The 14,827-nt window shown below is 35.2% G+C and overlaps 1 protein-coding gene and 1 long non-coding RNA gene across 2 annotated transcripts in view; one reads left to right on the top strand and one right to left on the bottom strand.

Moving 5' to 3' along the window:
* Positions 1–14,827, bottom strand: part of CCDC73 (coiled-coil domain containing 73) — a 184,979-nt gene that overhangs the window by 72,255 nt on the left and 97,897 nt on the right. The window contains exon 7 of the mRNA XM_026454068.2: positions 4,879–4,917. Within this exon, the coding sequence (XP_026309853.1) occupies positions 4,879–4,917 (39 nt within the window). The remainder of the gene's footprint in view (positions 1–4,878; positions 4,918–14,827) is intronic.
* Positions 1–14,827, top strand: part of LOC111554669 — a 42,970-nt gene that overhangs the window by 4,583 nt on the left and 23,560 nt on the right. The gene's annotated exons all lie outside the window — the stretch shown is intronic.

Raw genomic sequence — 14,827 nt, 5'->3', positions numbered from 1 at the left:
TTTGGGAGGCCAAGGCGGGTAGATCACAAGGTCAGGAGTTCGAGACCAGCCTGGCCAATATGGTGAAACCCATCTCTACTAAAAATAACAAAAATTAACCAAGCATGGTGCCACACACCTGTAATCCCAGCTATTGGGGAGGCTGAGGCAGGAGAATCGCTTGAATCCAGGAGGCACAGGTTGCAGTGAGTTGAGATCAAGCCATTGCACTCTAACCCGGGCGACAGAGCAAGGCTCCGTCACACACACACACACATATATATATTTATACATGAAGAACACACATTACCATTTTAGTTGTACCTAACTATATTATCTTGGCAAGTCTGATGACAGTCTTAACTTTTTCAAAGCTATTTTTTAAATGATTTTAAAAATGGTAATATTATTGGTAATAATTATGATATATCAGTTGAAAGTTTCTCATGTATGTCATCAGGCTTTTCACTACTTATTTGATTTAATTATGCAGCAGTTATAAATGCAAACAAGTTGATAAATGTACTTAGTCCTGGAGAGGTTATGCCTACCTGGGTAGTCACTATTATCAGTAGTGGTAAGCAATAATGAACCATATTCCTTTCTTCTAAAATACCCCTTAATTTTTGATTGAGAGAATTATATTAGCTCTCAGCAAATGTCTAGAAACCTAACACAATTTCACTGAAAACCGGGTTAATGGCATTTTTTCAATTCAAGGAAGTATTTATTATGTATGTATTTATTTATTTTTTGAAACGGAGTCTCTCTCTGTCGCCCAGGGTGGAGTGCTATGGCATGATCTCGGCTCACTGCAACCTCTGCCTCCGGGTTCAGGCAATTCTCCTGCCTAAGCCTCCTGAGTAGCTGGGACTACAGGCACATGCCGCCATGCTCAGCTAATTTTTTGTATTTTAGTAGAGACAGGGTTTCACCGTGTTGCCCAGGCTGGTCTCGAACTCCTGAACTCAGGCAATCCACCCACCTTGGCTTCCCAAAGTGCTAGGATTACAGGCGTGAGCCACCATGCCTGGCCAATTCAAGGAAGTTTTAATTTTTTATTCTAATCAATATTTATGTAGCCTTCTTTAGAATACTATCTACTACATAATACATCATCCCACAAAAGCTTTCTTAACCTTTCAGCTAAAAAGTGATGAATAAAATAGGTAGTCAATGCCTACAAAGGTTAACAATTCTGTTCACTAAAAATGTAGCAAAGATCAAAGAGATTTCATGCATTGAGCTTTGTATATATTAATTTCTGATATACTCTATTCCAACATCCTTTGTTTGAGACAAAAATTGCAGTTTCATTGCATTTGTTTGCATGACATAATTCTGATTTTCAAACACAGTAGCATATTCAATGGCCATGATATATACCATTAAGATTTCTAAATCATATGGGTACCTACAGCTTATTAGCCCATATATGCCTATATGAACCTAGTTTACTACACTGATTTAGTTTTGAAAATGAGATAAAGAGGTCCATTGTCCAGTTTGCCACTAATTTCATGACTATCAACAAATAGTTTAAATTCTCTGAAAAGCAATAACAAAAAGTAATTGGTAATAACACTTTAGAGATGTAAGAATATTTTAAAGAATACAAATAAATTGATTTTTACTATTATTAAAACTTTAATGTATTATAAGGCTATTTTATTGAGATGATTAAGAAATAGTTAAGTACATATTGTTTGGTTCTTTTTACCTGCATGAATCGATTCAAATTATTTTTTCTTTTACACAGTTTTACTATCAAATGCAAAGACAGCCTACAAAAAATGTCAGCATTCATTGCTTTCTAAACACATGTACACCTCGTTTTAAACAAATCTAACCTATGAAAGTCAACATTAGAGGAAAAATAGCATATCCATAATTGTATGTGTGTGTAGTCTAAAAGCTTACTTTAAAGCCTTGAAGCATTTAAAATGGGAATAATGTAAAAATATTTACACACAACTTTTTAGAAATATATTTACTGACAAAATGCACAGCTTCACATTTCCCCCTTTTTCTGTTTACTTAAGGAGACTGATTTGAAAACTTCTGGAGATAAAATTAGTTTCCCTTAAAACAATCAGTTTGTTAAGAGTAAATTTTAGAGGAAAAGATAACAATCAAAAAATAAATTTAACACATTCATTTCCCATTTTGTAACTAATCTTCTAATTTCTTCAATATGAACCCAGACTAAATCAATGGAGTTATAAAACTCAATTTTCAAAAACCTATGGCATCTTTGTTAAGATATCCTTACCTTTTCAGTTGCAAATATAAGGTATAGATTACTTTAAAAACCTAAAGTCATGCTGCTAATGTATGTGTGTACATATATATATAATATTTATGATCATGAAGTTACTTCCAGATAAGTCTTCAGTTTAAAAATATTCTACTCTGAAAGAAAGTATGTGATTATTCTTAATCTATCAAACCTTAAATATTGAAATTGCTTTAATTTCCTAAAGAAAAAATCTTTCTTGTAAATCTTTTATTTAGAGGAAAATGATATACAGAAGAGAAATACAATATGACAATTGTTTGATAAGTTTACTTCCGTCATTAAGCCGTATTAGCTATTCAGGTTTACAACACAGACACCTATAAATTCAATTATTACCCAACATGATCATCTACATAGTAATCACTAAACACAGCAGGAAAAATTTGTATCAATGACCAGATCACAATGATGGTAAATGTAATGTCCTAAGATTTCTCTCTCACATGTTTTTATTGCATCCTTTTTATTGGTAATGATTGAGATTTTTTTTCAAAGGGGAGGTACTTTTAGGGATGGAAAAATTGTTTGATTTGTGATTATGTTAATTTATCTCAGAATATATCACCACCTCTAAAAGATAATCAGCTTACTGAATCACAGAAGACAGAAACTTACTAGCAGTTAAGTAGTCATCTACAGGAGCTCATAAACTTGAAATTTTCTTAATACTACTTTTCAAGCTATTTCTTTTAGGACCCTAACTTTATTACTCCCCAAAGTCCTGCCTTCACACTAGTGGCTATCTTGCTTCCTGTCTTGCCCATGGAAACAAATAACATAAAAGAATAATGTACTGCTTGCAATAAAATAAGATTAACTAAATTACTGAATACTATACAGCACTTAGAATAAGGAACAAGTCATCTGAATTATATAATAATAATGTAACAGGAATAACGTAAAATGAATATATGTAAGAATGCTTAGAAAAAGGAGTACTTCTAACTTTTAAATCCAAAATATAAATGTTCTGCCAGAATGAATATAAAATATTAAATATATATCAATATATAAAATTTTTAAATTAAAATTGATGCAATGCTTTAAACTGTCAGAAAAAAGTATTATAACTATAACTGAAATATCATTTTAGTAGGTATAAATGTTATAATTCACAATAACAAAAAGCTTAGAGGTGACCAAAAACTAGAATAAGTATATAAATGTTTTTATGTTTTTTTTAAAGATCGTAAGTATCTGTTTGATGAAATTTGAAAGTGGAATAAAATAAAACACATTTTATGTTGCCTTTGATCTTTAACTTGTAGCCTTATCTCCCAGGTCAAAGGGCACATTATTCAATTTCACTATATTTTGTGTAAAACCACTGTAGCGTTGAAGATGACTTTCAGTACAAATGTCATGGTACTTAAAGCTAAACCAGAATCTAGTTTTTCAGCTTCTTAATTAAAATCATGGTTTAAAATACTCTGACAACATTATTTTTATTCTTTCCAGTTGAACGGCAACAGAATTTTCACATCTTTTATTCAATCAAGCTTAACAATCTCTCTATGGCTCTTTTATTTTCTAACACACCAAACAATTTCAAGAAGCAAAATACTTTATGTTTTTGTATGTAATGTCAGAAGGGGTGATAGTTCATTTCTTACTTCTCATATATATAATATATAAGCCTTACTCAAAAATTAATTTTACTTGCTTTAAAGTCTGCTCCAAAAAATGAAGACTGAATAGCATAACCCCACCCAAAAAGCCCTTTGACAATTTAAGTGGATATAGGAAAATTTTGGTCAACCAAAAACACAGAAAAGAAAATCCTTCTGAATAAAATAGGGCTAGAAGGGAAAAGTATCAAGGTAAATATTCCCTAAAGTGTTATGCTGTAAAAGCAAAAGCATTAATTTTTTAAAAGACTATAAAAGAGGAATGCACAGCAAATAAATACTTGTTGAACAATGTAGGATCAATACCATATCCCAGTGTAGACTGATAAGGGATAAATATTATATCCCAAATACTGCTTCATATATTTTGTTCTTTTCAGGCTATAATTAATAATTACATGTTTACATAAATATCTAGAAGAGATACCATTAAAATAAGAGGTTTTAGAGTTTTGTTGTTTGTTTTTACTATAAGACCCTAACAATAATTTGGGAACTGTGTAAAATTTATTTTAAATATACAGGTTGAATATCTGTAATCAGAAATGCTGGGACCAGAAGTATCTCATATTTGGGATATTTTTGGATTTTGGAATATTTGCATTATACCTACGGGTTGAGTATCTCAAATGCAAAAATCTGCAGTCCAAAATACTCCAATGAGCATTTTCTTTGAGCATCATGTTGATGCTCAAAAAGTTTCCAATTTTGAAGCATTTCAAATTTTGAGTTTTCAGATTTGGGATGCTCAACCTGTATAAGTACTATGTAATCTAGAAATAAATTTGTGAAATAATTCATGTATGCAACACGTGAAATTGCAAATATCCCCTTTAATATTACTGGGGACAGTAATATCCAGTTTCAACAATTAATTTTTTCACTGTATATGTCACATTTTATTCACAAAAATACTAATCCCCCTAAGTACTAATCCAGATGGGGGAAAAATATGTTTTGTAATTTCCTTACCATTTCACTCACTTTCTTCTGTAAAGAGTATTTAGAAACCTTGAAAAATAAGGGGGAAAAATCTCATTAAAATACTTTAATTATCTACAACAAATTCCTCTGGTATCAAAATTACATGCTATAAAATGTGGCATTTATCTTCTATGTACCATTATTGATTTATTCAACACATTTATGGCACCTACTATATGCTAGATACTTTCCTAGACTCCTGGAATATAGCAGTGAACAAAACAAAGTCCCTACCTTTAAGAAACTTACTTTCTAGTGGGGGGTGGTGATAGGACCGACAAATATAAGTAAAATGTATGCATGTTAGAGAGTGATAACCACTAAGACAAAAATAAAGCAAGAGAGATACAGAGAGCAGTCTAGGGGAGTTTGTTACTTCATATTAGCTCTTCCCTGAGGAAAAGTTTTAAAAAACAAGCATAACAACTGTTTTAAACAAATCGTCTCATGATCCACAGATAACAGTCATTAACACTTTGGTACTACCAGTTTTTGTTTGTTTGATTCGTTTGTTTGTTTTTAAGATAGGGTCACACTCTGTTACCTAGGCTGGAGTGCACTGGGATGATCACAGCTCACTGCAGCCTCAACCTCCTGGGCTCAAGCAATCCTCCTGCTACCTCAGCCTCATAAGTAGCTGCGGACTATAGGAACATGCCACCACACCTGGCTAATTTTTAAAACTTTTTGTAGAGACAGGGTCCCACTATGTTGCCCAAGCTGGTCTTGAACTCCTGGGCTCAAGAGATCCTCCAGCCTTGCCCTCCTAAAGTGCTGAGATTACAGGTATAAGCCACCATGCCCCACTCTACCAGTTTTTAAAAAACATATATTTACACTTTAAAAGAGAGCCAGTGGAAAGTGATAATAAATATCTATTTTGTAACCTACTTTACTTAATATATAATAAACACATTTCTGTGACAAATTAATGTACAATATAACTTTTTAATGGCTACACAGTATTCCATTTTTTAACTTTACCATAGCTTACCTAATCACTCATGTTTACAGGTTTACTGAATTGAGTTTTTCACTAGTATGAAATATTCTGAAATAAACATGCTTATATCTAGACTTTTACAGTTATTCTTTTTATTAGGATAAGTTCAAAGAAGCAGAATTTCTAAGACTTGTTAATTTTTATAGGCTTTTAAAAACCATTACATAAGCCAGCGCAGGGGCTCATGTCTGTAATTCCAGCACTTTAGGAGGCTGAGGCAGGTGGATTACTTGAGCTCAGGAGTTCAAAACCAACCTGGATAACATGGTGAAAGTCTGAAAACAAACAAAACTAAGCTGGGTATGATGGTGTGTGCCTGTAATCCCAGTTACTCGGGAGGCTGAGGCCAGGATGATTGCTTGAGCCCGGGCGGATGGAGGTTGCAGTGAATTGAGACCGCATCACTGCACTCCAGCCTGAGTGACAGAATGAGACCCTGTCAAAAAAAAAAAAAAATTGTTACATAGTCTTCTAGAGGATTGACCAAGTTAAACGCCAACCAGCCATGTATGAGTGCTCATCTTCTTAAATCCTACTTATATTTTTTAAATTTTAAGCAAAAGTACAATAATTACTACACATTTCCTATGAAATAAATTTTTTAGCCTACTGCCATGAATGACCTGATTTTTATTATATTATATTTTATTTTATATTAATGGATGGGTTGTATATGATTCATTTCTTCCATAAACGTTGAATGCTTATTGTAAGTAAAGCATTGATATAGACACTGGGGGTACAACACTGGACCAAAAGAAAAAATCCTGTCCAGCTTAAATTCTGGGCAAGAAAAAAAGCAATATAAGCTAAAACATATGGTATATTAGATATTGATAGGTGTTAAAGAAAAACAATAAATCAGGAAAGACGATTACACAGGATGGTCAGGAAACTCCTTTCTGAGATAGCAAATTCTGAGTAAAGACCTGGATAGAAGTAAGGAAGAATATTTCAGTTCCCTAACGTGGAATAAGGTCTAGTGTGTTCAAAGAATAGCAAGGAAGTCCATGTGGCTGAAAGGGAGTAAGCAAGGTGAAGAACAGCAGAGTTCAGAGAGGGGCAAGGGAAGGCAAGGGGACCCAAATCATTGTAGGCCTCGTTATGTGTGATACAGATTTGGTTTTTATAACTAATGAGATGGAAAGCCACTACAGAGTTCTGAGGACAAATGTGACAAAGCCTGACTTAGCTTTTTTTTTTTTTTTTTTTTTTGAGATAGAGTCTTGCTCTGTTGCCAGGCTGGAGTGCAGTGGCGTGATCTCAGTTCACTGCAACCTCTGCCTCCTGGGTTCAAGCAATTCTCCTGCCTCAGCCTCCAAAGTAGCTGGGACTACAGGTGCATGCCACGATGCCTGGGTACTTTTTATATTATTAGTACAGACGGGGTTTCACCATGTTAGCCAGGATGGTTTTGATCTCTTGACCTCATGATCTGCCCACCTCAGCCTCCCAAAGTGCTGGGATTAGAGGCACGAGCCACCACGCCAGGCCCTGACTTAGCTTTTTAAAGACTCACTCTATTACATTCACATTAGAAGGGAACAGAGGTTGTGGCAAGAAAAACCACTTAATAAGCTACTGTAATAATCCAGATGAAAGTGGATGATGAATGAGGACTAGGATGTTAGTAGTGGATGAAATAAGAAGTGGTTGGAAAGTAGATACACTCTGAGGGAGAGCCAAAAAAAAAAGTAACTGGAAAAAGAGAGTTGTCATTAATAAGGATGGAAAAGATTAAATAAGCCAGTTTTCAGGAGGCGGGACTTTAGAAACTTAGTTTTAACCATGTCAAGTTTGAGGTGTCTTTTAGATATCCAAGCAGAGACAGCAAATAGTTAATGTAGGATGGATTAGGGGTTAGGAGATAAACATTTAGAAGTCTTCTATATGTAGATCCCATTTTAAAGACACGAGTCTGGATGAGATCAGAGTACTTTTTAAGGCATTCAGCACAAAAGCAAAGGAAAATGTTTTGAGGTCATCTAGCAAAATAAGAGGAAAAAATGAAAAGACAAAATTCAGAAGACAATATATTACTCTAATCCGGAATTTATTATCTGCTACCATTAGCCAAAGATAAAACTATATCTAGAGCAAATTTACCAAATAATTTCAGGCCACTGTTCTTCACACACACCTCTGCATTTATTCTTTCTCAATTATAGTCCACAGCTATATTTTATCAATAGCTCTAGAGCACTGCCCAACTAATAAACTCCCACATAGCTGTATTTCTGACACATAGATGAATTTGAAAATAATACAATTGGATTGACATGCAGTATTTTTATAGATGCTATATTCAATATTTTTAATTATTTAAAAATTGGTTAATATCACATATAGGCATACCTCTAATATCAGAACAAAACTATACTAATGCTAATGCATTAACTATAGAAGGCAAGTTCAAGAATAAAATACAAATGTTTTCCTATTATAGTTATCCTTCACTTTATGGAAAATTATAAGCTGACTGAGAAGCACACTGCTTTAGAGAAAAATCTTATTTTACTATTAATTTTCCATTTATTGAATTTATTTTAGTTGGGAATCAAGTCCCCCAAATACTATGTTTAAGACATTTAACCCCTTCCTCTTCTTCTTTTTTTTTTTTTGAGACGGAGTCTCGCTCTGTCGCCCAGGCTGGAGTGCAGTGGCCGAATCTCAGCTCACTGCAAGCTCCGCCTCCCGGGTTTACTCCATTCTCCTGCCTCAGCCTCCGGGTAGCTGGGACTACAGGCGCCCGCCACCGCGCTCGGCTAGTTTTTTGTATTTTTTTAGTAGAGACGGGGTTTCACCGTGTTAGCCAGGATGGTCTCGATCTCCTGACCTCGTGATCCGCCCGTCTCGGCCTCCCAAAGTGCTGGGATTACAGGCTTGAGCCACCGCGCCCGGCCCCTCTTCTTAAACAGTTCAGCCCTGAAGTCCATTAGGTTAGGTAGTATAAGGTAGGGGTATGTGAGGAAGTGGTGAGGGGGTTGTGTCTAGAGCATTCCGGATCAGAATAACAGGCCTGAATGGAGAAAAGAGGATTTCCCCATGTAAGGGAGGGCAGTCTACTGTGGGGAGTCAGAAACTAAGTAAGGTGAGGAGGGTGACCCTGCAAAAGGGCAACCCCGCTGAAAGTGTCAGAATCCAAGCAGGAAAAGGAGGACATCCATATAAGGAAAGAGGGGGCAGCAGAATGGTGGACTGGTTACGTAACAGGGTGTTTTATAAAGTCAACGTCTTAGTGATAATGAAAGTCAGATTTCTCATCGAAAGAGAAGTACTAAAGAGAAGAAATAAACTAAAATAATCCTTGTAGTTTGGGATTGTAATTTGCAGTAGTGCAAATTAATGGCTTTCAATATACATACATAGATTGATATAAAAATATATGTAACTGTAAGTATATGTGTATATGTATGTATGTAAATATATACATATATTTCCTAGCTCTGTCCACTGAGGGGGTCTGAGAACAATGACATTCCAACAGTAATAATTGTAATAGCACTCAGACTCTGGTTTCTATATACCTTTTTTTCTACTAAAAGGAACCAGGGCAACATGGAGAAATGGTTTATTACAGGGCAAGATCAGATAAAGTACGAGGTGATCCTGGTACATTTTATTTTTATCTGAAAGCAGAAAAATCCTAAACGAATGATGAAGACATGTCAAAAATACCCAGCAGCCAGCATGAATGGACTCCAACTGGTCAAACCAAGAATAATTTGATAAAAATAAATGATAGTCAAATATTTTAATCCATTGTACAAAACAAGAAACTATGAGCCTATATTGATATAAATAAATCTATTAAAAGTTTGGTGAGAAATGACATATTTACATAGTTTCAAAGTGCCTCTCCGCAAAATACACTGATTACAAAGGAGAAAAGAGTAACCTTACAGTGGAGAAATTTGTCAGATACTTACTTAGTCAAATTATCAGAGTGAACATCACCAATAATAAAACAAATTGAAACCATTAGCTATCTGATAGGATTCAATAAGAAGAATATGGCATTACTTCTGTGATATTCCTTCCAGAGATAAATAAACTGAATCTAACCATGAGGAAACATTGTACAAACAGAAACTAAGGAACATTCTACAAAATAATGGTCTGTTATCTTCAAGACTGTTAAAGTTATAAAAATCAGCCAAAGACTAGGAAAGTCTTCCAGACTGAAAGAGATTAAAGAGCTATGACAACTAAATACAAACACAGGATTCTAAACTAGACCCTTTTGTTATGAAAATACTTTAATGCGGTAATTGGTGAAACTGAATGAGTCCTGAACATTACAGTTATATACCAGTGTTAACTTCCTGATTTTGATTGCTGTGTTATGGTTTTACAGGAGAATGTCCCTGATTGTAAGAACGATATACTATATTAATGAGATGATAGAGCATCAGTTTGGCAAATTATTCTAAAATCATTCAGGAAAATAAGTTCTTTCTATTGTACTTCCAATGTCTCTAAAAGTTGATGATACTTTCAAAAGAAAAAACTTAAGTGATTCTTAAAAACATTGTGGAATGAACTAATGTGAAATGTTTGAAAAATATATAGCATCAATAAAAAAAAGTTAACATACAACTGAAGTTCAAAAGAAAGATAAGGAAATTGTCAGACATCAAAAATAAGACAGGAAAACCATAGTCAGAGTTGTAAGTATGCAAGGTGATGCTCTAGTAATCCAGAAACCCCTACAAACAGATATAGGCTGTCATGGCAAAGTCAGGGTTTTAATATCCATGTGGGCACAAAGCCAGGGGATCTAGAACACTGGTATAGAGAAAGGACTCTAGAAAAACAGCTAACTTCAAGAAAGGAAGACTAGAAGAACTCAGCCTACCAGCACAAAAAATGTCTTTGCCTAGATCACTGGTCCAAAACCAAAAATTATTCCATGAGAAATAGAAAAACCTAAACTTGTAGTACAAAAGGGTATAAAGTCCTAATAATAGATGCTTCCTGCATGGTATGTACTTCCTAGATGATAAATTAAGGTAACAACCAGAAACTGTTCTGTGAAACCCTTGAGGCTCAGAACAGAAGCAAATTCAAAAGAGCTCTGTAGGAAGAATTCCACAAGTTCATCAGAAAAATACAACCTCCACTAAAGAAGGGCTCACAATTTAAAATTTATGAACCACATTAAAAAGGAAGATTTACAATGAAGGAGCATTAGCAGGCAGCCACTGCAAACAGGAAGACTTATACCCACCAATATTTAAAAATAACAGAAGAATCTCAAAGATATTATTAAAAATATTTTTAATGATTAGAGACATAAAAGATAAATAAGAAATATGAAAAAATATAAGACACTAGAAAAAGGCAGATTTTTAAAAGCACCAAATAGAACATCTATAAAAGAAAAAGGTCATTATAAAATAAAAAACTTAAAACATAAGTTATATGGCAGATAAAACATAGTTGAAGAATTAGTGAACTAAAAGATATATCTCAGAAAATTACTCACGCCTGTAATCCCAGCACTTTGGGAGGCCCAGGCGGGCGGATCACGAGGTCAGGAGATTGAGACCATCCTGGCTAGCATGGTGAAACCCTGTCTGTACTAACAATACAAAAAATTAGGTGGGCGTGGTGGTGGGCACCTGTGGTCTCAGCTGCTTGGGAGGCTGAGGCTGGAGAATGGCGTGAACCTGGGAGGCGCAGCTTGCAGTGAGCCGAGATTGTGCCACTGCACTCCAGCCTGGATAACACAGCGAGATTCCATCTCAAAAATAAAGAAAGAAAAAAAATTACATGAGATACAGCAAGCTCACAGGCATAAAGAAATAGAAAGTGTATCAGGTATAGAGACATGGAGGATGAATGAGAAGATTCAAAATATATCTTCTTAGGAGGTTGAAAGGAGAAAATATAAAGACTCATTGGGGAAGGTAATACTTGAAGTGATAAAGACTTAAACTGTTCTCAGAAATAAATATATTAATTATCATGTCACAAAAGAACTCTTAAATTGTAAAACAAAGAAAATAGACAAATATTTTAGTAATAAAAATAATTATTGTAATTCAACTTAGAAAGCTGTAGGACTGAGAGTGATTTTTAAAAGAATTTTTTAGAGAAGATTGAGGTTCACAGCAAAATCCAGAGGAAGGTAAAGAGATATACCATATACTCCCTGCCCCACACATACATAACCCCCCATTATTAAAATCCCCCACCAGAGGGGTACTGATATGGTTTGGCTCTGTGTCCCCACCCAAATCTTATGTCAAATTGTAATTCCCACATTGTTGGAGGAGGGGCCTGGTGGGAGGTGGCTGGATAATGAGGGCAGTTTCTAATGGTTAGCACCATCTCTCTAGTGTTATCTCACATGATGGAATTCTCATGAGATCTGATTGTTTAAAAGTGTGTAGCACTTTCCCCCTTAGCTGTCTCTCTCTCCTGCTCTGCCAGGGTAAGACATGCTTACTTCCCCTCCCACCATGATTTTAACTTTCCTAAGGCCTCCCAGTCATGCTTCCTATACAGCCTGCAGAACTGTAAGTCAATTAAACCTCTTTTGTTCATAAATTATACAGTCTCAGGTAGCTCGTTATAGCAATGTGAGGATGGACTAATACCGGTACATTTCTTACAATTAATGAACCTACAGTGACATCATTATCACCCCAAGTTCACAGCTGACATTAGAATTCATTCTTGGTATTGTACATACTATGAGTTTGGACAACTATGTGACATGTGTCCACCATTACAGTATCATACAGAGTATTTTTATTGCCATAAAAATCTTCTGTACTCTGCCTTTTTATCTCTCCCTCCTTCAACCCCTGGAAACCACTTTTTTTTTTTCTTTCAAGATGGAGTCTCGCTCTTGTCCCCCAGGCTGGAGTGCAATGGTGCGATCTCAGCTCACTGTAACCTCCACCTCCCAGCTTCAAGCGATTCTCCTGCCTCAGCCTCCCAAGTAGTTGGGACTACAGGTGCCCACCACCACACCCCATCAAATTTTTGTATTTTCAGTACAGACGGGTTTTCATCATGTTGGCCAGGCTAGTCTCAAACTTCTGACCTCAGGTGATCTGTCTGCCTCGGCCTCCCAAAGTGCTGGGATTACAGGTGTGAGCCACTGCGCCTGGCCACAACCACATAGTTGGTGAGTAGTGTATCTTTGTTGTTTTAATTTGTATTTCCCTGATGACATATGATGTGGTGCATCTTTTCATAAACTTATATGCCATCTGTATGTATATCTTCTTTGGTGAGGTGTCTGTTAAGATCTTTGACCCATTTTGAAATCAGATTGTTTTCTTATTGTTCAGTTTTAAGAGGTCTTTGTTATTTTGGATAGCTGTCCTTTGTCAGAGGTGTCTTTTGCAAATGTTTTTATTCCTACTCTGTGGCTTGTCTTTTCATTCTCTTGACAAGCCAGAGTAGGTAAAGTTTTTAATTTTAATGAAGTCCAGCTTATCAATTCTTTCAGAAATCATGCTTTTGGTGTTGTATCAAAAAAGTCATCAGCAAACTCACGGTCATCTAGATTTTCCCCTATGTTATCTTCTAGGAGTTTTTTAGATTTGTGTTTTACATTTTGGTCAGTGTTCCATTTTGAATTAAATTTTGTGTAAATCTGTGTCTAGATTCATTTTTTTCCTATGGATGTCCAGCTGTTCCTGTACCATTTGTTGAGAAGGATGTATTTTTTACCTTCCCGACTTTGAGAGCTTTGCTTTTTTATTACATTTCCTTCTATCTTTCTCCAGACTATAAAATTACCCAAATATCTAAGAATTCCTCATGCATAAATGTATAAACTCAAAGCTCCAGAAATCTAATTTCCTTTTGTCCATGTGATTAGGTATGGCCTAATAAAATTAAGCTTCAAAACTAGAAATAACATGTTATATATTAAATATCCCTTCGGTTCTATAAGAGGAATTAATATAATATAATAAATTAAGTAAGTTTATATTTAATGAAGTAAAATAATAAAATAGAGCTTTGGAGCTGAATATCTTAGAGATCATCCATCCCATTACTCCCAATCTGGGTTTTACGACATCTACCTATCCTCTCTTTATTCATGCCTCTTCTGGGAGCGTGACTGGAGCCCTCTCCTCCACTTCCTCATTCCTATTATCCAGGGTAAAGAATGCAGACACTGTTTCACAAAATGGTCTTGTTTGGGAAATGCTGATGGAGTTCAATTTCTTCATTTTACCTAAAGGAAAACTGAAGCTGAGAAAGAAAGCATCTTACCACAGGACTATGTAATAAGTCATTAATAGACAGAAACAGTTTACTTAAAATCTACAGAACAATCAGCAAATATCTTTATTAAGCCCTCTAAGCATACTGTTTTCACACACAAAGTTTTATTTGTCAGGTAATTTAGATGTAGGAAGGTTGCCCTGCTCTAAGCCCATCCCTTTGAAATGAACTAAGAAGGTACTACGTTTAAACAGAAATGGAATACATTGAAAGAATCCACTAAAGCAAAAATAATTAGTCTTTTTGGAATATGATTTTTGTTTTCTGTGTTAGAATTCAGTAAGTAGAGTCTCTTGACTATGAGCACCATTAAGAGAGGGCACTATCTGGTTTCTTATTCCTGTACCTAGCACATACCAGAGTATGATCTTATGAAGGAAAAAGGGAGAAAGAGAAGTAGTAACTACCAAAGTAAAGGAGGGAGGGAAGATGCTACACATTGGTTAAGAGGCTTCCTTGCCTAGTGGATTTATATCAGATCCTTAAATTCAACAGAAATTTTACTTAAGTTTCAATTTAGGGGGTTGGGGGAAATCACAAGTATCTTCATTGCTCTACTCTATTCATGTATCATGTTCAGCAGACCATGAGGTACCCTATACATCTACCTGTACTATGTTCGGGGTTGAATAAGGCAAATCCATATGCCTCTTGCATAGAAAGTCAGCCATATGAAGG

The sequence above is a fragment of the Piliocolobus tephrosceles genome, chromosome 13, assembly GCF_002776525.5.
Source record: "Piliocolobus tephrosceles isolate RC106 chromosome 13, ASM277652v3, whole genome shotgun sequence".
Taxonomy (NCBI): Eukaryota; Metazoa; Chordata; class Mammalia; order Primates; family Cercopithecidae; genus Piliocolobus; species Piliocolobus tephrosceles.
Note: the sequence above shows the minus strand (reverse complement) of the source record. Positions and strands in the feature narration are given on the sequence as shown.